The sequence below is a fragment of the Apodemus sylvaticus genome, chromosome 9 (genome assembly GCF_947179515.1).
Source record: "Apodemus sylvaticus chromosome 9, mApoSyl1.1, whole genome shotgun sequence".
In the NCBI taxonomy this organism is placed as follows: Eukaryota; Metazoa; Chordata; class Mammalia; order Rodentia; family Muridae; genus Apodemus; species Apodemus sylvaticus.
In genome coordinates, this window is record NC_067480.1 from 72,188,728 (window position 1) to 72,207,883 (window position 19,156).

General features: G+C 57.6%; 1 protein-coding gene across 9 annotated transcripts in view; it reads right to left on the reverse strand.

Moving 5' to 3' along the window:
• Positions 1 to 981: 981 nt before the first annotated feature.
• Positions 982 to 19,156, reverse strand: part of Ptprs (protein tyrosine phosphatase receptor type S) — a 62,783-nt gene continuing 44,608 nt past the window's right edge. For 2 of the 9 annotated variants that reach the window (XM_052191812.1, XM_052191811.1), the window contains exons 11-33: positions 17,092 to 17,397; positions 16,198 to 16,391; positions 14,658 to 14,775; positions 13,564 to 14,202; positions 13,160 to 13,257; positions 12,265 to 12,518; positions 11,724 to 11,817; positions 11,415 to 11,630; positions 10,833 to 10,990; positions 10,508 to 10,519; positions 9,922 to 10,034; positions 8,052 to 8,149; positions 7,829 to 7,952; positions 7,394 to 7,569; positions 7,192 to 7,311; positions 6,107 to 6,261; positions 5,745 to 6,030; positions 5,396 to 5,574; positions 3,469 to 3,595; positions 3,269 to 3,394; positions 2,520 to 2,674; positions 2,282 to 2,417; positions 982 to 1,948 (exon numbers count right to left, since the gene is read on the reverse strand). In XM_052191812.1, the coding sequence (XP_052047772.1) occupies positions 1,880 to 1,948; positions 2,282 to 2,417; positions 2,520 to 2,674; positions 3,269 to 3,394; positions 3,469 to 3,595; positions 5,396 to 5,574; positions 5,745 to 6,030; positions 6,107 to 6,261; positions 7,192 to 7,311; positions 7,394 to 7,569; positions 7,829 to 7,952; positions 8,052 to 8,149; positions 9,922 to 10,034; positions 10,508 to 10,519; positions 10,833 to 10,990; positions 11,415 to 11,630; positions 11,724 to 11,817; positions 12,265 to 12,518; positions 13,160 to 13,257; positions 13,564 to 14,202; positions 14,658 to 14,775; positions 16,198 to 16,391; positions 17,092 to 17,397 (3,953 nt within the window). In that variant the 3' untranslated portion in view covers positions 982 to 1,879. The remainder of the gene's footprint in view (positions 1,949 to 2,281; positions 2,418 to 2,519; positions 2,675 to 3,268; positions 3,395 to 3,468; positions 3,596 to 5,395; positions 5,575 to 5,744; positions 6,031 to 6,106; positions 6,262 to 7,191; positions 7,312 to 7,393; positions 7,570 to 7,828; positions 7,953 to 8,051; positions 8,150 to 9,921; positions 10,035 to 10,507; positions 10,520 to 10,832; positions 10,991 to 11,414; positions 11,631 to 11,723; positions 11,818 to 12,264; positions 12,519 to 13,159; positions 13,258 to 13,563; positions 14,203 to 14,657; positions 14,776 to 16,197; positions 16,392 to 17,091; positions 17,398 to 19,156) is intronic. The other 7 variants (XM_052191818.1, XM_052191817.1, XM_052191815.1 and 4 more) reach the window with 7 other exon arrangements.

Sequence of the window (19,156 nt, forward strand, 5' to 3'; positions counted from 1 at the left end):
CTCCTGGCCACCATGGACAGGTGCCGCCCTCCCGTGGAAAAATAAAGACTAATTTTACAATAAATGCTGGGAGACAAGCAGGGCCAGGTGGCCAGGCCCTCTGCTCCTTCATTCCTATGTAACTCACGAGCACAGGCCCTTGGGATGAAGTCACAGTCATGTAAAAGCACTGTCAACTGAAAACACATCTGGCCAGTCTAGTGGCATGTGCTGTTAAGCCCTGACTGAGGGAGGTGGAGGCAGGAGGGTTCTGAGTTCAAGGTCAACCTCAATAGGGATTAGAACCCCTGACTGAACTAAGGCCATTACGGGAGTGGACGCGTCACCTGGCCGCCGCTGCCCGTCGAGGGGAGGACAAGCCTAAGTATCTCATGCTTCAGACACGACGTCAGAGCACACCCCACAGGAATTCCAGCCTGTGTGAGGGCCTCACACAGCTCCTGCTTCAATCCGGAGCTAGAGCTCAACCCTAGCAGGTTCCTAGCACACAAGGGAGTATTACACAGCCTTGACGGAGGGTCAGGTAGTACGGGGTGCTGGGCGGATTCTGTCACAGCCGCCCCCACCCCAGGTCAGACGCTTTGGCCTCACGCTTTCTCCAGAGGGATGGACTCAAGGCTCTGGCCGCCTATGAAGGGGTCTCCTCCACTCCAGAGCTCACCCCAATTCCGTTACCTGCCTTACTGTCCCTCCCTACTCTTCCCGAACTGCCACCACTACCAAGGCCCCTCAACAGGCTCTGCTGCCTGGTGAGCCCAGACACGTCAGGGCTAGCATGACAAGCATTGGCCACCATGCCTGGCTCTTTGCCTGGATGCCGGGATTTGAACTCAGGACCTCATATTTGAGTCCACTATGCTGTTTACGAAGCCCTGAGCCACTGTGTGACCTCAGAAGCCGAGTAGCTCTTCTCTGAGCCTATTGTTCTCCACTGTCTGGCTGCTTCCCCAACAGTGGCTGCATTAAGGACCAATCCATGCACTAGGTTGGACGAATCTTTCTTTAATACAAAGTTGGTTTATCTACATACAGGGGCGTCACCTGCTGCTTCTGCCCAAAAAACAGCGGGGACGAGTGCTGACCCACTCTCCTACAAAGAGAGACCTCAGTTGCTCCAGAGGGTCGGATATCCCCCCAAGTGTCCCGTAGTCCTGGGTCCTCCATGTGGGACACAGAGGTCATGGCGGACGAAGACCCTCCCTGGTGCGCCAGGGACCGGGGCAGCGAGGCCAACCACTGTGTCCTCGGTGGCCATGTCCCTGTAGTCTGGCCCGAGTGCCCCTAGCGCCTCACCCTCCATATCTGATATGTCTGAAGATTGATTTTTTAAAAAAAGTAAAAAGAATAAAAAGAAAAGCTAAGCGCACCGTTCCCATGGGGGTGAGGGCAGTGTCGGACGTGGGAAGATGCACAGAAGCCGCTCACGTGGCAGCACGAATGCCACACGAAACCGCCACACGGCACGCTGACCATGAAACACAGGCCTCCCACAGAGGCACAAACAGTGATCTTGTTTGTTTCTCAAACTTTTGATGGGCACAATTTTGTTTTTTCCTTAAAAAAAAAAAAGATGAAGAAAAAAAATATACACTATTAAAAAAAATAAGAAAAAAAATGTTGCCTACAGGCAGGCAGGGGGCAGGGGGCGCGGAAGCAGTGTCCCCGTGTGACCCAGCCAGGAGCAACGCTCCTTCTCTCCACCCCAGCCCCACCCTGGAACCTCATCTTGGAATTAGAAGGGAATGAGGAAGGTCGCCTGTCTCCAAGGAGGAGGAAGAGGAGGTCTCCCTGGGCGGCCTCCTGCAGCAGCGCAGTGGACTGGGCTCCATCCAGGGCACTCGGCGCAGGGCTGAGGTGGCGGGCAGGCGGGGCCCATGGCTTATGTTGCATAATGATCAAAGCTGCCCAGGTATTCCAATGCCGCCTGGAAGCAGAACTGGTACTCGTCCTGCGGGGCAGGAGACACAGACACTTGCTCTGGGAGGTCGCCACTGTGGGGTGCAGTCCTCCCCCCTCAGAGCCTGCACCCCTTCTCCCAGGCAGCCCAGTTCTGCCTGGCCTCAATCTTCCAACCCAGGAAGGTAAGATCACTGACAAACCTCCACCCGCAGGGCTGGGGGCAGGGGCGGGGACAGGGGTGGGGGGGCTCCTTTGCAGGGCCGTGGGCTCACCCCTGCTCTCCCCAGGGGATGTTTGAGGTGCACCTAACAATCAGCCTACAGGTTTCCAGGAGGAAAACTGAGTCTCAGCATGCAGGGACTGCTTGCCAACACCCGCATACCTCTGTCTGCACCATGGCAGGCCTCTGGGTCCGAAGCACCTTCACCGTCTGGAAAATGTCCACCACGCCCTCGTAGCGCATCCGTTCAAGCACGATGCTCAGGGTGATGAACACTCCGGTCCGTCCCACTCCAGCACTGCGACAGGAGGGGTGTGCAGTCGGTCACGGTCACCATCATGGGAATGGCCTCTCCGTGGCCTCCCGCAGAGCCCATCAGGAGCGCAGGCGCGGCACTCACCTGCAGTGCACTGAGATGGGGCCGTCCTGGCCGAACTGCTCCTTGGTCTTATGCACCTGGCCAATGAAGTCAATGAAGCCTTCCCCGGACTTGGGGGCACCCTGCTCTGGCCAGTCCGTGAACTGGAACTGTCGGACGGTCCGGGACTGGCCATCCTGGGAGGAGAGCTGGGTCACCATCCCTGTCCACTGTCTAATGGTGTCTCCCACACAGACCATGTGATCTTTGCCAGGCAGCCTTTGTCATCCAAGACGCCACCTTCCTTCCATTGATGCTGGCTGCCCCCACAGCTGAGCATGGCACAACCCCATGCTGCTGGGTTTGTCCAGTCATCGTCAAAACCCACCACAGTTCCCAGAGGCTGCCCAGCCGCTCCCCCCACTGCAGGACTCTTCTACGCATGCCCGGCTTCTGCCCACTCTGCCCCACACAGGGGCCGGTGAGCATCGTCCTCAGCCATCCAAGGCTTGGCCCCTCATCCCGCCATCTGGTCCAGGCTCTGGTCCTGTCACCCACAGCAACTCTGGCACTGACTGGCGACCATGCTACCCCCCTGCGCCTTTTGTTCTTGCCACAGTGTCTCTCACTGAGCTGGCGGCCAGCAAGCCACACTTGCCCATCCTCCTGCCTCTGGGGCCACAGGGCACAGTAGCCAAACCCACTTTCAACCTGGATGCTGTAAATTCAAACTCAAGTCATTCGGTACTTTGCCCCCCAGGAGCCCCAGCCCCCTGTAGCCCCGCACTTACCCGGGCGTCTGTGACTTTAAACTCACGCAGAATGTATTGCGGCATGTTATACTCCGCCATTGGGTCAACCACAAAGTACTGGTAGCGGGCAGAGCGCTCGGCTGGCCAGTACTGGTGGCACTTCTCCTGTAGGGCAGAGGGTGGGGTCAGCACCATGGCCCTGAGTGTGCCCCCACCCGTCCCAGCTGGCACACACTCACCCGGCCCATTTCTCGGAGCTTGGTGAGCATTACAACGATAGTAGAGTTGTTCTCCCACAGAGCACGCCAGAAGTCCTCTGTGGTCTCTGCCAGTGGCCCCTGTGTTGCAATGTAGGCTTTCTGCTGTCTAAGTAGGGAGGGGGCACAAGCATGGTCAGAGCCACCCTCCCAGAGTACCCTGACCACCCCTTGGGGATGCTGTGGGACACACATCTTCCATCCACCCTCCAAACCATCAGACCACGCTCAGCTGGGTCAATGCAGAATTCTCTTACCCCAGGGCCCTGGCACAGACACCTGCCTTGGCCAGAACTCCACATACATACATATGTACTGTATGTGTACGCACATACATACACACACGCACGCATGCTTTAGAAGTTGTGTGTGCCTATGAACACGTGTGCAGTGGCTATGGAAGGCACTGTCTCTTAGAAACTAGAGTCACAGACGTTGTGGAGTGCCTTGAGTGTGGGGCACCAAGCCCAGGTCCTCTGCAAGAGCAGCCAAGGCTGTGACTGCTGAGCTCTCCCCAGCTCTAGCGAGACTCTGCTTTCAGTTCAGTGTCACTGAGGTGTCTGGGCTCCTCCTGTAGCTCCTACGACGATAAAGCCAGGCATGGGACCTCTGAGAAGGCTCAGTGGGCAGAGAGCTTGGCTTGCAAGTATGAGGTCTTGAGTTCAAGTGTTGAGGTTTCATCTTTTACTAATGCTAACTGCAGGCCTCCAAGAGCTGAAGTCTGCACAGCAGCCCCCATGACCGTGCCCTGAACTTAATTCTGATTGGTAAATAAAGATACCAACGGCCGATGGCTGGGCAGAAGAGACATAGGTGGCGTTTAAGTTTCACAGGCTCGGGAGCAGAGTAGGACGCTGAGGAAGGAGAGGGGGGAGGGGAGGAAGGCTGCTCAACTGGAGCTCAGAGCAGGCCAGATGAAAGCAGTCAGTCCTAACTCGGGTTATCAGCAGGACAACAGGTCCGAGCAGCATGGATGGCAGGCAGTTGCTCAGCTCTTGCGCTGTTGAAGGCTCATTGTAAACAGAAAGGTTGGGAGTGTCCTTCATCCAGGAGCTGAAGCACCAAAGGCTGGGGAGCATCCCTGGGCCAGGAGGTTAATAATTGTACTCCATCCAATCCCAGTGCCGGGAAGCAGAGACAGAGCGGTCCTGGGGTCACTGCCCGGCAGCGTCTGAGAGAGAGCTCTCCAACAGCTCATCTGTCTGTCTGAGGGCTTGCTTCCCAGTTGGTGAAACTGTCTGGGAAGGATCAGGAGGTGAGGTCTTCTTGGGGCAGTGTGTCACTGGGCAGGGCTTCAAAGACTGAAAAGTTCACAGCAGCCCACGTCTGCCTCCCTCTAATTTGCAGAGAAGATGTAAATCCCAGCTACCACTCCAGCGCCTTGCCTGCCTGTCACCCCACTAGTCAGGGACTAACACTCCTGCCGCATCCATGAGTCCTGAATAAACTCTCTCTTCTGTATGTAGCTCTGGGAACGTGTCTCATCACAGCAATAGACAGTAACTAAGGCAAATGGTCTTATTTAGCAAATTTCAGGCCAATGAGACGCCCAGGCTCATTAAAATAATGTCCATGATTTTGAGGAAAACCACCCAATCTGATCTCTGACCTACATGTGTGTGCACACATACACAGGCACACACATGTGCACACACACACACAAATGCACAGGCTCACACACACCTTCCCCAATCAAAGAACAACAAAAGAGCCAGGCTGGGCTACTCACAACCCAGTCTCACAAAACCAGGGGCTGGGAATGCGGTGGGGCTGAGCCCTTGCCCAGCAGATGCTAAGGCCTGGGGTCTATCCTCAGAACCAACCACTGCCCACACCCCCAAGGCAGCCTTATCCAGAGCAGTGAACTGAGGACGGGTGTGTGTGGGGGCCCTGAAGGGGGCTCAGGTACCTGTAGCCGTCGATGAAGCTGGCGTTGATGTAGTCTGAGCCCTCGACACCGCGGATGGGCTGCAGGCAGACGCGCGAGCTCTCGTACGGCAGGATGTTCACCAGGCGGTTCTTAAACTTGTTGCAAGGCAGGCTGGCGGTGATGAAGCGTGAGGTGTGTGCCTTGGAGCTGGCGAGCCTCTGTGGGGTGAGAGGCGGGGAGGTGACTGGTCAGGACGAAGGCCACGGCTGGGCCAGTGCGACAGGATCACTGGCACACTGTTTTTATTTACTGTGCATGTGTGGAGGTCAGAGGACAACTGTGGGAGTCAGTCCTCAGGCCCACCCGTCCTCCGTGGCCACGCAGTCACCTTGAACTCAAGCTCCATGCCCGTGACGTGCTCGCCAGGCTCCACCTGGGCCAGCTTCTGGATGTAGCTGTAGAGGCTGCGTGCGGGGACCTCAGTGTTGCCGCAGCCCACGGCCTCCAGCAGCGCCTCGTGGATGAAGCCATACTGATCCTCTGTCTGCACCATGTAGTTACGCTGTGACCGCATGAGTGTCACGTGTCCATACACGTCCACCGTCTTCTCTGTCTTGATGCGTTCCAGCATGGCATCAATGACGATGAAGCAGCCAGTGCGCCCTACACCCGCGCTGTGGGGACGGACACCATGGTCAGGGGACAGGGACACAGAGAGACAGGGACAAGACAGGTCAGGGCTGTGCACACCTGCAGTGGACCACAATGGGGCCAGCATCAGGCGGGTTGCAGGTCTTGACTCTGCGCAGGAATGCCAGGAAGGGCGTGGGGTACTCAGGTACCCCGTGGTCGGGCCATGCTGTGAACTGGAAATGTCGCACCTCGCGCTTCTCGCTAGAGCCATTCTAAGGACCAGAGGGACAGCATCTGTCACTGTGGGCTAGGTACACCAGGGACACCTCAGCTGGCACTGCCCTGATTTAGGGGCTTTACGGGGCGTCACCACTGTACCCACATTGTTCTCCATCTCATCAACCGAAGACCCAACATGTGTCTTTGTTCTGTAGGTCCACTAACCACGGCCTGGGGCACGACAACTTCCCCTTCCCCAACTTCACTCCCTAACTCCAGAGGAGTCCCCTCATTCTGCTGGGGGGGGGTGTCCTGCGTCCTCCACAGACCGCCCCTCTCCCTGCTCCTAGGAGCCCAGCCCTGCCTTCCCCTCTGCTCGCTCCTCCAGTTCTAGGTTCCATGCTGTATCAGGCCTGAGGCACCCAGACTCCCGCAGCCCCTCCCAGGCCTGCTCCGGTCCCTTGCCCAGTGTCTCATTCTCTTCCCGTGCTTTCCCAGCTTTACAGCCTCTCACAGAGGCAGGATGCTGTGTGCTCCGCCCTACGGTGAAGGTGACAGCTGGCCCAGCCAGGCTGTTTACTACATGTGACTGAGTGGGCCCACACCCCATCAGGGAGGTGTCGTGGGCCCGGCACTCCCTTCTCCCTGCATGCAGTCAGAACTTGGGGCAGACAGAGCCACACACCAAGATGTCCTGCAGGGCTGGGCATCCCTTCTGCATAGAATGACTGTGTCCCTCCCAGCAGGATGGGATCACTCTCAGAAACAGCAACATTGAGAGCAGGCGGGACCATGTGGCACCGTGGTTAAGGACACTGCTCATGGGGACCAGAGTGTGGCATGGGCCACGGTGGCCTGTGTTGGCCTTGTCCCCTCTCTGGCTGCTCATGTCAGGCTGAGTCTGAGCTCTGACTTCCCCGGCCCCCAAGCGGGCTGGCAGAGTGCTGTCAATGTGCTCTGCGCAACCCCCACCCAGGCTGCACCTTGTGTAGAGAAAAGGTCCTGACGCAGAAGGTAGCCAGCTCCATGGTATCCAGTAGGGTGACCTGGATGAAACCGTAAGTCTCGGTGCCTCGGTTAGGCCAATACTGGTCACATTTGATCTGCAGGCAGAGGGACGTAAGCTTAGGGAGGTCAGGCAGCATCGTGGAAGCTTCGGGCCAAGCCTTGCCTATAGCACCTCACCCGTGATTTCTCCTCCAGCCGTGTCATCATGACTACAGTGGCTGATCGCTGCTCCCACACCATCCGCCAGAAGTCCCCAAAGGTCTCAGGAAGGGGCCCCTGCGTGGCAATGTATGCGTTCTGCCGCCGGTAGCCGTCCACATAGTTGGCATTGATGTAATCACTACCCATGATGCCTGTAGCCGGGCAGGGGGCCAGAGACAGCTTTGTGGGGGCTGTTCACCTTGCCCTCTGACACATGCCCCATGGCCACTGTGGGGATGGCCCACGGTGGCAGTCAGACATCCCTGCTTATCATACTCCTGCCGCTAGGGCACCTCTCCTACAAACCGTGACAGCCCAGAGTTAACCCTTGGGGACCAGAGCTGCCCAGATGACCGCTAACAACAGAGCAGGCAGAGTCTCCCACACGTGTGCAGCCCAGGTCCTCACTACCTTCTAGGGGCTGCAGGATGACTCGCGAATGGTCATAGGCGATGACGTTGGCATATCGGTTCTTGGGCTTGTTGGCCTCCAGGTTCGAATGTTCCCAGGTGAACTGCTGCCCAGGGTCAATGGACTGCAGGGAAAGGGTGAGCTCAGGCATGGCAGGCAGGGGTGCGGGGTGGCTCACCAGGCCCGGGGCATCAGGCCACGTCCCACAGCGGCCTCAGCTCACCTCGTACTCCTGGGAGAGTTGGAGGCTGTCGTTGGCTTTGAGCCTGTCCATATGCTCGGCCATGTCTGAGATGGGGATGGGCGGGTGGCTGAGCATGCCTGTGAGGAAGACAGGCACGGGGTCAGCGGGCACTGCGCTTACAGGACATGACGGGTGGGCAAGACTGCGGCAGTGCCACCTGCCGCGCAGCTGGAGGATGGGGAGGAACTGAGGCCTGTGCAGCCCTGAGTTCCATGGTCGCAGTGTCTTGTGGCAAAGATGGAGAAGCAGGGCCAACCAGTGCAGCTCGGGAACAGTGCAAGAGGTGCTGCCCTTCCCAAGACTAGGGGTGTGAGCAGTTCTCCAAGTGGGTTTGGTGCGTGCTGTGTGTATGTGTGATGGCCTTTCCCCCAACTGTTCCCAGTTTCCATGTGTCCTGACCCTTACAGCTGAAGGTGGCTGGGCTCTCTCCCCCTGATGCTGATACATCAGACGCAAACCTGAGCCTCAGGCCCCGCCAGCTGCTCTGAGCCCTCCAGAGACCCTTCAGCTCCTGACGTCTACAGCACCCACCCCGTCCTCCAGCAGGGTGTGACCACGGCCATCCAGCCCAGAGCCGGCAGGCAATGGGCAGTGGTGAGCAGATGCACAAGCCGGCGGCAAAACAGAGAAAGCAGATGGGAACCAGCCAGGGCGAGCAGAGGCAGGGGCAGAGATGGGGATGGCCCCGGCTGCACCCCTACTGGCCCGAAGGGGCCCAAACCAGCACAGACAGCAAACCACGGGCAAACTGTCCCCAGGGAAGGGGCCACCAGGGCAGCAGTAAGAGGCCCTTCTTTCAGCTCTGATTCTGAGACTGAGAAAACTCAGGCTCAACCCCTGCCCTACACTGACCTGGCCAATGTCCCATAGGAAGGCAGAAGGGACCTGGAAGAGGTAGATGCTGAGGGTAGGGAGTGACGTTTGGGCGTGTGCCAGGAGCTTTAAGGAATATGAACTACCAGTTACATGCTGGGACTTCTCACTAGAATGGGAAGGTCTGTTATGCGTCAGCTCAGAGCTGGGCCTTAGGGTGACATAAGACTCTGGGGAATCAGAACACAACACATCTCACCCTCAAAATGGCGGCTAAGCGAATAAATCCAAGGCAGTGGGGTAAGTCGTGCGCACACGGCAGAGGTGACATGGAAGTCCCAGCATGCACTGCAGGCCAGTGGCCATCAGTTAAAAACAAATAGCCCACTGTCTTTGAGGAGAATGACAGGCACACACAGGTGGGGAGAGCAAAGGGTACTGGGGGACGCGGCCCCTGTGGGGCAGCCGCCAGCAGTCAGAGGCCAGCCGATGGCCAAGTTGTGGGTGAACCAACGGGCTTGAGCAGGACTAGGGCTCCTGAGGCTGCCGTTTTCAGGACAGCACCAGGAGTTAAACCCAGAGGCTACAGAGTCCCCATGGGGTGAAAATTTGGCTGATCAGAGAAGAGGGAGTGGCCTTTGGTTACATATGAAGCCTGCTACTTGATAAGAAGCATCTAAAGCCCATGATTGGGGCGGGGAGTTTGGAGAACCTTCCTCACGAAGATACAAGAGGCCCCGATGAGCTGATGGGTGGGGACTGAGCACAGACATATCCCAAGGCCAGTGTGGAAACACCACCCAGGATGACCCCTCAACTCCACCCTGAAGGCATGGGGTAAGGGACGGAGGACATGGGGTACGGGGTGTGCTATGAAATGCCTGCCTTTCTGCCTGATCCATTTTGTTTGATTTTTTAAGTTCTTGGAGAAGGTGGCAGCTACGTAAACTGCTACTTTGGTGAGCGGGGCCTGGCTCATTTAGGGGGTGCGGGAGGCCCCGCTCCAACTGCTTCTGGTCCTGCAGTCAGATCATACCTGGTGTCTGGAAGTTGATGCGCCGCATTTCCACAGGGTCCTTGGGGTGATGGGGGGCGAGGTCGGCATTGTTCAGTAAGCATTTGGTGCGGGGCTCTGAGTCCTTGCGTTTGCTGCAAGGACAGAGAGGGAGTGGACAGAGAGCCAATGTTAGCACACGCTACAAAGTATGTGTGCACACTCAGGGACACGTGACCAGGGTCAACAAACACGAGGTGGGGAATGGGCCATTTACACGCCGAACCCTATTTTTATGGAGCCTCAATCCTACAAAGACCCTTGAATCCTAGACTAGCACCAATCTCAGTTGGATCCTTGGCCTTAGCTGAGCCCCAAATCCAGATGGATTCTTTACCCTACAGAGTAAGCTTCAGTCCTAGACTGGGCTACAATCCAAGACAAGCCCTTATCCCACTTAAGCTCCAAGCCGACTGAGCCTCAATCTCACCTAAATTCCAATCCCATACTGAGCCCTGATCCCAGGCCCTTGTAAAAACACATGTGCCACCTGGAGAATTGAAGTAGCTACGCCCCATGAGCCCAGCTCCAACCACCCGTCATCCCTCTGCCTCAGGCCAGTCCTCACCTATCAGGTTTGCTGTCCCCAGACCGGATGCAGGTGAGAGGAGAAAAAGAGAATGTCAAGTGAGTTCGTGCAGGTCACACAGAGCCCCTTCTGTGACTACAGTGGCTTCCCAGCCCTGCTGACACCCCCCCCCAGTTCTGTCCACTGGTGCTTGCCCCTCTACGTGTGGACCCCAATCCGAGGAGGAGGCTCACTTCAGTTTTCTCTGGCACAGGTGCGATGGTCTCTCACCTAAGCGGCCCCACGCCCACCTAAGCAGCCCCACACCTTACGGCTGAGCGCCGCCCCAGCTCAGTGTGCCCTCCCACAGCTGAGGCCCACTCACTTCTTGTACAGCAGGATGGCGATCACGATGCAGATGATGAAGACCACAGCCAGCACTGGCCCGATCACCCAGATGAGGCCCTCCTCACCGTCCACAATGGGCTGTGGGTCCGGGTTGTCCAGCTGGAAGGGGTCTGAGAAGGGACTGGCTGCAAATGTCTGCAGGACAGAGGCAGGGGAGAGGCCACCATCAGTGCTGGCCACATCCAGACCCCCAGCTGGCCTGCCGCCTTCGCGCTCTCTGTGCCTCTGCTGCTCTCAAGGCTTCTCCCGTCTGGGGCTCACTCCTGCTGAGCCTTCACGGCCCCACTAAGGTCCTTCCTCCAAAGGATGAACCATTGGGACCCCCACCCCCACTCAGTGTCCAGTCGGTCTCTGTGTCCAGGCTTGGCCACCTGTGAGCTCACAACATCTATGCTTGGCTTTGGGGAATCAATTTGGGTCAACGTCACAGAGGTCCACACATCCATCAGCCTAGCAAGGGGAAGAGCCAGCCACCAGGAGGCCTCTGCGCCTCCATTCACCCCTTCCAGGCTGGTACAGAAGCTTAGCTAGCATGTGGGTGGACACTGCCAGGACTTACAGGCTCATTCTTCTGCAGCACAGCAAGCACAAAGAGGACGTATCGGTGGCCTGGCTCCAAGCCCCTGTTGTCAAAGCCACCATATTGCTTCTGGTTCCCAGGATGGAAGACGGCTGGCAGGATGGAGAATCGAGCAGCGATGTATGGCCGCGGTACCTCCAGCTGTCTGGAGTGGCGCAGGCTGCGCCTCTGCAGCCGGGAAATGTCCTGGATAAGCTGCAGAAAGAGCACCCCAGGGTCAGACTCCTCAGGGAGGCGGCATCGCAGCTTGGCCATGTGCAGGCTCCCTGGGGACGGGCACGGCCTCACCTCCTCCAGATCCATGTCCTCGGGACTACCGAGCAGGACAGGGAACTGGCCGCCTCGAGACTTCCGGAGTGGGACCATCACAATGAAGTAGTTCCTGTGGGTGGAGTGTCAGTGGCACCTGTGCCCCAACCCAACCCCACACAGTTCCACGCCTCCGGGTCCCAGTTCTTAGCTATCTGCCTACTGCCTACTTCACGGTGTGCCAGCTCTCAGTGTCCCGCGCATCCCTCAAAGCCCAAGTGCCGGTGCCCATGTGATCTTACAGCCTTTCTCCCCTGCCTCCCAGGAAGCACCTTGAGTTCCTCACTGCAGAGTCCTAGCTAGGCCTCCCCGCTAACCTGAAGCACAGAACTGAATCCTCTCAGGGGCAAAAGGTTGCCCAGTGAAGGGTCAGGCTTTCTGGGGACAGTCACGTGAGGTAAGCTCATGTGGCCATTAGATAAGTGAGGAAATGGAGGCACAGAGGGGGTGTATGACTGGATGCAGTTACATAATGGGTCGACAGCTACAGGGACAGGTGTGAGGGGAGGGGTTAGCATACTGCACGGTCACAGGACTCTGGCCATCAGGCAGGTAGACCACGATGAAACCGTCGTTGTCGGGCTTTGGGGCGACACTAGGCTTGCCACTGAGCATGTTAAAGGCGGTCCTGGCGGTGACCGTCTGCTGCAGGCCTCCCAGGCTGCTGCCACGGTTGGTGAGCACGAAGTTATAGAAGGTGTGCGGCTTGAGGTGTGTGATCAGCTTCTTGGTAGTGCGGCCGTCCACGTCCAGTGTGAGCCCATTGTACTGAATCTGTGGGCAGAGCTGGCTCAGCAAGTAGTGGGCTGGGCCTAGCAAGCCAGCAGAGCCACAACCTCAGGCTGCCCATCCTGGACCCATCCTGACAGAGCCTCACTTCTGGACTGACTGAACCTAATCCCAAACTTAGCTCCTGAGTTCTAATTCAGCACAGAGCTGACTGAGCCCCAGTCCTAAAATAACCTTCAGGTCCAACTAAGCCTTGATCCCTGGTTGGCCTTCAAACACGGCAAAGCCCTGGAGTCAGGCTCAGACAAACTGTCCCAGGAGGTCCCTCAACTCTAAGCCCCTTAACTCTAGCTCCTGACTAAGCCTCAACAATACACTAAATTCTGACTTCAAGCAGAACCCCAACTCTGAGTCTTGACTAGGCTGCAACATGACAGCCCCATCCCTGACAGAGACCCAGCTGTGACTGATCCTTCAGCCTCAAACCTACCTGACACTGAAACCCACAGCCTGGGTTGCAGACTGAGCCTCAATCTCAGACTAAACTGTGACTCCTAAGTGTCATCGAATCCTGACCTCTGGTGGCCTTGACTGTCTCCCACAGGCTCCCTTCCATACATACTCCCAGCAGGGGTACCTAGAGGGCCTGCTCCAGACCTCACCCGCTTCCTCCACCGCTGTAGTACCTTGTAGGGCGTGGGTGAGTTATAGTTGTCGGGGAACTCCCAGCTCAGCAGCACTGAAGTCTTCATGATCATCTTCACCTTGAAGTTCTTGGGGGAGACTGAGGGCGGCAGCAAACAGGGAGAGAGAGAAAAGATGGCCCAGTAAGAACCGGGCGCTGGCTAAGGGGCGCGTGGGGCGGCCCCTGCTGTCCCTGTGGTCCGCTGTGCCCTCGGCCTTCCTGCCTGGCCCGGCCCTGCCTGCCCTGTCCCCAGAGCCTGCTGCTGCAGAGACGGCGCGGCTGCGGAGAAAAGCGGGAGAAGCGGAGCAATGGGCGTGGCCTCCGAGCCGCATCCCACCTGTGCCTGCCGACCGACCGACTGACTGGAGCCTGGCGCCTGGGCTGTCTGTGGAGGCCGAGACTTACCTGCGGGGAGGGGCGGGCCGGGGCCGGGGCGGCGCCTACCTGGGTCCCGCGCGAGCCTGTAGCGCAGCGGGGGTGAGAAGGGGCCCGGGCCGCGACGCGTGTGCGCGCGCACGCGCAGCTCGTAGGCCGTCTCCGGCCGCAGCCCTCGCAGCGTGAGCGCCGTCTCGGCCCCCGGCTGGGCTGCCGCCGCCAGCTCCGTCTCGGTCGCGGGCCCCGGGGCGCCGGCCTCCCGCACGGACACCGTGTACTTGATGATGGCGCCGTTGCGCTCGGCGGGCACGGGTGGCAGCCAGCGCAGTAGCACCGAGCCCGCGGACACGTTGCCCGCGGCGCCCAGGATCTGCGGGAAGCCGCGCGGAGCGTCCTCGGGGATGCTCAGCGCCGCCGCGGCCTCCTCGCCCAGCCCCGCGCGGCCCCGCGCCGCCAGCCGGAACACGTAAGTGGCGCCCTTGTGCGCGGGCGCCGCGAACCGCCGTTCCCACGCAGCCAACTCCAGCGTGGCCGGGGCCGCGTCTTCGCGCCCAAACTGCAGGCGGTAGCCGAGCACCGGGTCCTCAGCCGCGTCCGCCGGGGGCTCCCAGCGCGCCAGCAGGCTGCCCTCTGGGGTCTGCTGCACCGACAGGGTGGGGCGGCCCAGCACTGTGGAGGGACAAACAGTCAGTGGCCTGGCAGCCAGGCAGCCAAACCCTACCTACTGCGCAGGGATCCACCCCTGACCACACTCCCGGTCCTTAGGGTCTAGTTTTTAAAGGTACATTTTAGGAAGGACTTTTTTTAAGCAAAGGCTTGGATTCTACGTGAGGCACATGGACATAATTTGGGCTACTGCCTTTAAGTACTGGAAGCCTAATTCCCACTTTGCAGCTGGGAGGAGACAGCCAAATAAGTATAGTGTCTGGAAAGAGAGAGACTTGGGCAGAGAGGCACGCCAGGGCCAGCACTGCCTGGCCTCTGGAACCTCAGAAAAGGGCCCATGTCATTCCTGTTTTGGGCCCACCTGCCTGGTGTATCTTAAAACCACCCTGGCTTGAGGATCCTGGGAACTGTTCTTGGTCTTGTGGAGCCAGAGGCTGCGCAGTGGGTAGATAATCTACCTGCTCCCTTGGTCACCACCACCTTCGGCTTGCTGCGAGCGCCATCGCCTTTCATGGTATACGCGGCTACTGTGATAGAGTAAGCAGTCTCAGGCTGGAGGTTAGTGATCACCATTTCCTGTGGGCAGGACGGGTGGGCACAGTCAGCAATGGTGCCAGCCCTGTCCACCTCCCCTAAGACAGACACGAGAGATGATGCCTCCGGTCCACAGGCAACATGCTAGTGAGCTCATGCACAGGCTGCAGCATGCAGTGTCCACACTCCTGTCAGAAACACTCAAGCTGGGCACAGTCACCACCAGGTCCCAGCTCCTATACCAGGGCAGCGGCAGAATCATCTCTCTACGCAAGGCCCTCCAAGGTGCCCGCCTTCTATGGAGCCATGGAAATCCTCTTTGTATGGCCCACCAGGCCCTGCTCATCTGCTGCTCCCTCTCCCTCCTCCCTCTCTGCCTCTCATAGGCACTGTGCTCCAGCTACAGGGGATCCTGGGTGCTTCTCGAACCCCCAGCCTCATCCTACCCCAAGGCCTTCACACACTAAGCTTGGCTTCCCCTCTGAACCCACTTGATTATCAGAACTGCCCATAACCAACTTGAGAATTTAACAGTTAACCCTATCCGGAATTTGAAAGCCAGTTATGAAGCAGCTATCTAATGTTAAGATGCAAACTGCAAACTTAAAAAAATGCAAACTTAACTCTGAGAAGTAAGAGAGGCGGGATGGAGAGGTGCAGGCCATGACTCAGGCCAGCTCTGGGGTGAAACCTGGGGTTCCAGGCTAATCCTGTCTCGGCCAGTACCCCAGCAATAAGCCTCAACCTTCCCATTGTGCTGACTGCCCCATGCTTGGGGTTTGCCCCTATACAGATAATAGTGTGACTCCATGTTGGGGTACAGTTTGTTCACACTGTACCCCAGACAGCAGGTGTTCAAGCACACTAGGTCCTGATGCCCTCCTGGGTGCTCTGGTCAAAACACACACGCACACGCATGGCAGTACAGAAATCCTTAAATCCTCAGGCGCACAGAAGTGGGGGAGGAGACAGAAACACAGGCAGGAAAGAAAGAGGGCCTCCCTTGGGGCATGAGAGAGACCCCCTGTGGAGCCAGGGCAGAGTTAGTGGCAACTCTGGACCTTGTACAGAGCCGGTGTCTCCTGTCAGACAGACCCAGAGCAGCACAGAGACAGTGTCTTGCTCGGGGCCACAGAGCAAATTCACCCTGCTCTAGAGCCACCTCTGACTGCTTAGTAATGTAGCAGGTTGACAGCTGTCCTTCCTGACCCTAGGTCCATCAGAAGCTATGGAGGGCACGCAGGGACACAGGTGGGGAGCCACACGCATGCAGAGTGCACAGTGAGGACTGCAGGGCGGCCTGGGAAACTACTTACATATTCGGCAGTGTCGTCCATCTCCCACTGAGCGGGAGGCGGTGGAGGGAGAGAGAGGAAGGAAGTGAGAGGGAAGCCAGCAGCGGAGTGGGGAGTAGAGAGGAGATAGTGCCCAGGCGCCCCTGCCACCCAAGCCGCGCCTGCCCACCTGGGCATCTGCCAGCATGATGTCCTTGATGCGCGGTGGCCCGCGGGCCTCGGCGCCCTCCATGCGCACATAGTGGACCTGGTAGCCGCGGATCTGCCCGTGCTGCCGGCCGGGCGTGGGCGAGCGCCACAGCACTCGGATAGCTGTGGCGTTGAGCGCCTCCGCCTCCACCTTCCGCGGGGGCGCGCTGGGCACTGGCGGGCAGGAGGGGGCAGCGGGGCTGTTACCAGGGCGCCAGGCCCTGCCCCTGGCCAGGGTGCTGGACAGCTGCTGGCCGGGAAAGGCATGGCCCTCTTCTACCCCCCATGCTCCCAGGACCTGCTGCAGCACCACATAATGACCACCGCGGTCCCCAGAGCCCGGGGCCCTCTCCAAGGCCCCATCTGAACTGATACATACCCCTGCAGTCTACAGATGGGAAAACTAAGGCTTGGAAAATGGAATCTGTGCTCCCAAGCTGGGACACACTAGACAGTCAGATAGGAGCTCCCCAAACGCCATCATCTCCTGGTCTAGTAGGCTAGCAGAACAACTGCTCAGATTTCATCAGGTCCGGACCCCCCCCCCCCCTGCACCAACAGCACTCTCCTCCTTCCCATGGTGCTCTGCTCCCCGCCCAGCCTGTAGCTCACACTAGCCCTTCACTTGAAGCCATCTGGCCTCTAACGGGCCACTGTGGGTGTTGGTGGAGGTGGCCGCCTGCCTCCAGGCAAGGTGATGCAGGGCCCCAGAGCACCCAAGACTCGGCCCAGGAGGCACACTTTGGGGGGAGGGCGCCCAAGCTCAAGGCCAGTTCGCACTGGCTTCCTGGCTCCCGCTGACCCCAGTCCCGTCCCAGAGCTGGAGCTGCCAGGGGCGGGCACAGCCCGGGTTATGGCGTGGGCTGATGCTTACCGTCCTCATCGGTGCGGACGACCACGGGCGAGCTCTCGGGCCCTGGTCCCACCTCTGTGTAAGCCACGGCGGTGACACGGTACTCCGTCCATTTCTCCAAAGCTTCCAGAAGGATCTGAGTGGTGGTCGGGGGTATGTTGTTCACCTCCTTGGGGTCCGGGTCCTCTGAGCCCAGCGGTCGGTAGCGGACGCTGTAGCCCACGAGGGCCCCGTTGTGACTTTCTGGCGGTGGCGGGCGCCAACTTACCAATATGGCCGTGGAGCGCAAGCTGGTGCACTTAACGTCTTGAGGGGGGGCTGACGGTTCTATTGGGGAGAGCGTGGGGGCGGGGAGTGGGATGGGCAGGGAAGGCAGGGACAGAAGATGGGAAAGAGAAAATAAAAAGATGATAACAAAACAGAACGAACCAAAGAGAAGTCGAACCCAAAAAAAGCGGGTGTCAATCAAAGGTGAGATGGGCGGGTGGGCGGGTCCGGGAGGGCTGGCCAAGAACTACTGAGCTTGCTGTGGAACAGTGACTGTCATGTGCTAGTATGTCTCCAGCGTGGGGCAGTTGCTGTGACTTAGGCACTGGAACAAGGGTGGTGGGGAACACTCTTGCCACTGGGCTCCGTTTCATGCCTGAGTATGTTACTAGATACCTACTGTGTGTCAAGAATGTGATTCAGGCTTCATGGAATACAGAAAGCAATTACTAAGCACCTACTTTGTGTCTGGCATGACAAATGAAACCACAATAGAAGCCCCTCATACTAAGGACCTACACTCCTACTATGTGTCCGGCACGGCGAGGGCACCATGCTCAGTACTGCTCGTTGTGAGAACACCTGCCATGGCCTTCAGAAGATGGCAGAAGAGAAGCCTGTGACTTGCATACCTACTATGGGCCAGGCACACGTCAGGAACTGCATACATTAATACACAGAGATGGACTTAACTGGGCATGTGCTATGTGCCAGGCACCACGACAAGGACTGAAACTGAAGCTCTAGAAACTGAGTATGTACTATGTGCCAAGCGCCCCCGAGGGCTCCAAAGAATGGGAGCAAAATCCCCTACCAGTGCTACACCTACTGCGTTCTGGGTACCATGCCAAGCGGGGAGAACAGGAGAAGCCCTACACACAGGTACATACTATGTGCAAGTTCTTGATAAAGGCTTCATAGAATAAGCTAGAGACAGGTGCTAGGTATTTGCAAAGCAGATTAGCAGTCAGGAAACAGCCCTACTATGTCAAGGTGTCTCAGCCGACAGCATATTATTCATTAAACATCTAACTAGTATGAGTCCTTGCATAGTGCTGAAGACTTCCCAGTAATTTGGGGTAAAAAAAAGTGATTAAAGCTCCGTAGGAGTCACCTCTTTACTGGACTGCTGAGCCACAGGGGCCTCAAGGCTGTCTCAACACCGGCTCCACTGTGCTCTTGGTCCTACTGTGCACCCGTGAGCATGCCAGGTGTTTTAAAAAGTAAAAATTGAGGTGCTAATTCATCAGACACCTACTGTAGCAAAACCAGACTAGTATGGACACATCCTATGAGACCCTTACTGTGTGCTGGGCAAAGTCCTTGCATACTGAGCACCTACTGTGTGTCAGGGCACCAAGCTAGAAGCTCTTATATAGCAAGCATTTACTATGTGCTAAGTATTATGCTACTGGCTATGTAAGAAAGTTAGATTACAAAAACTAAATCACCTACTGTGTACCAGTACTGTTCTAGGGGTTCTAGAACAAGGCTCCACATTTCACACACCTATCGTGTGTTAGGCAATGGACTATGAACTCTATAGAGCATCAAGAACACATTAACTACCTACTGTAAGCCAGACACAGACATTGAGCTAACAGTGCTCACATATTAAGTACATACTATACTGTAGACACTAGGCTAACAGTTCCTGCATATCAAGCCCTACTATGTGCAGGGTATTAAGCTGATAGGCTACATATATTAAGTACCTACTGTGTACCAGCACTGGGCTAGAAGCACCCATACATCAAACACTACACACATGCCAGCCACTGACTAGGCTAATAGTGACCACAGATTAAGTGCCTACTAT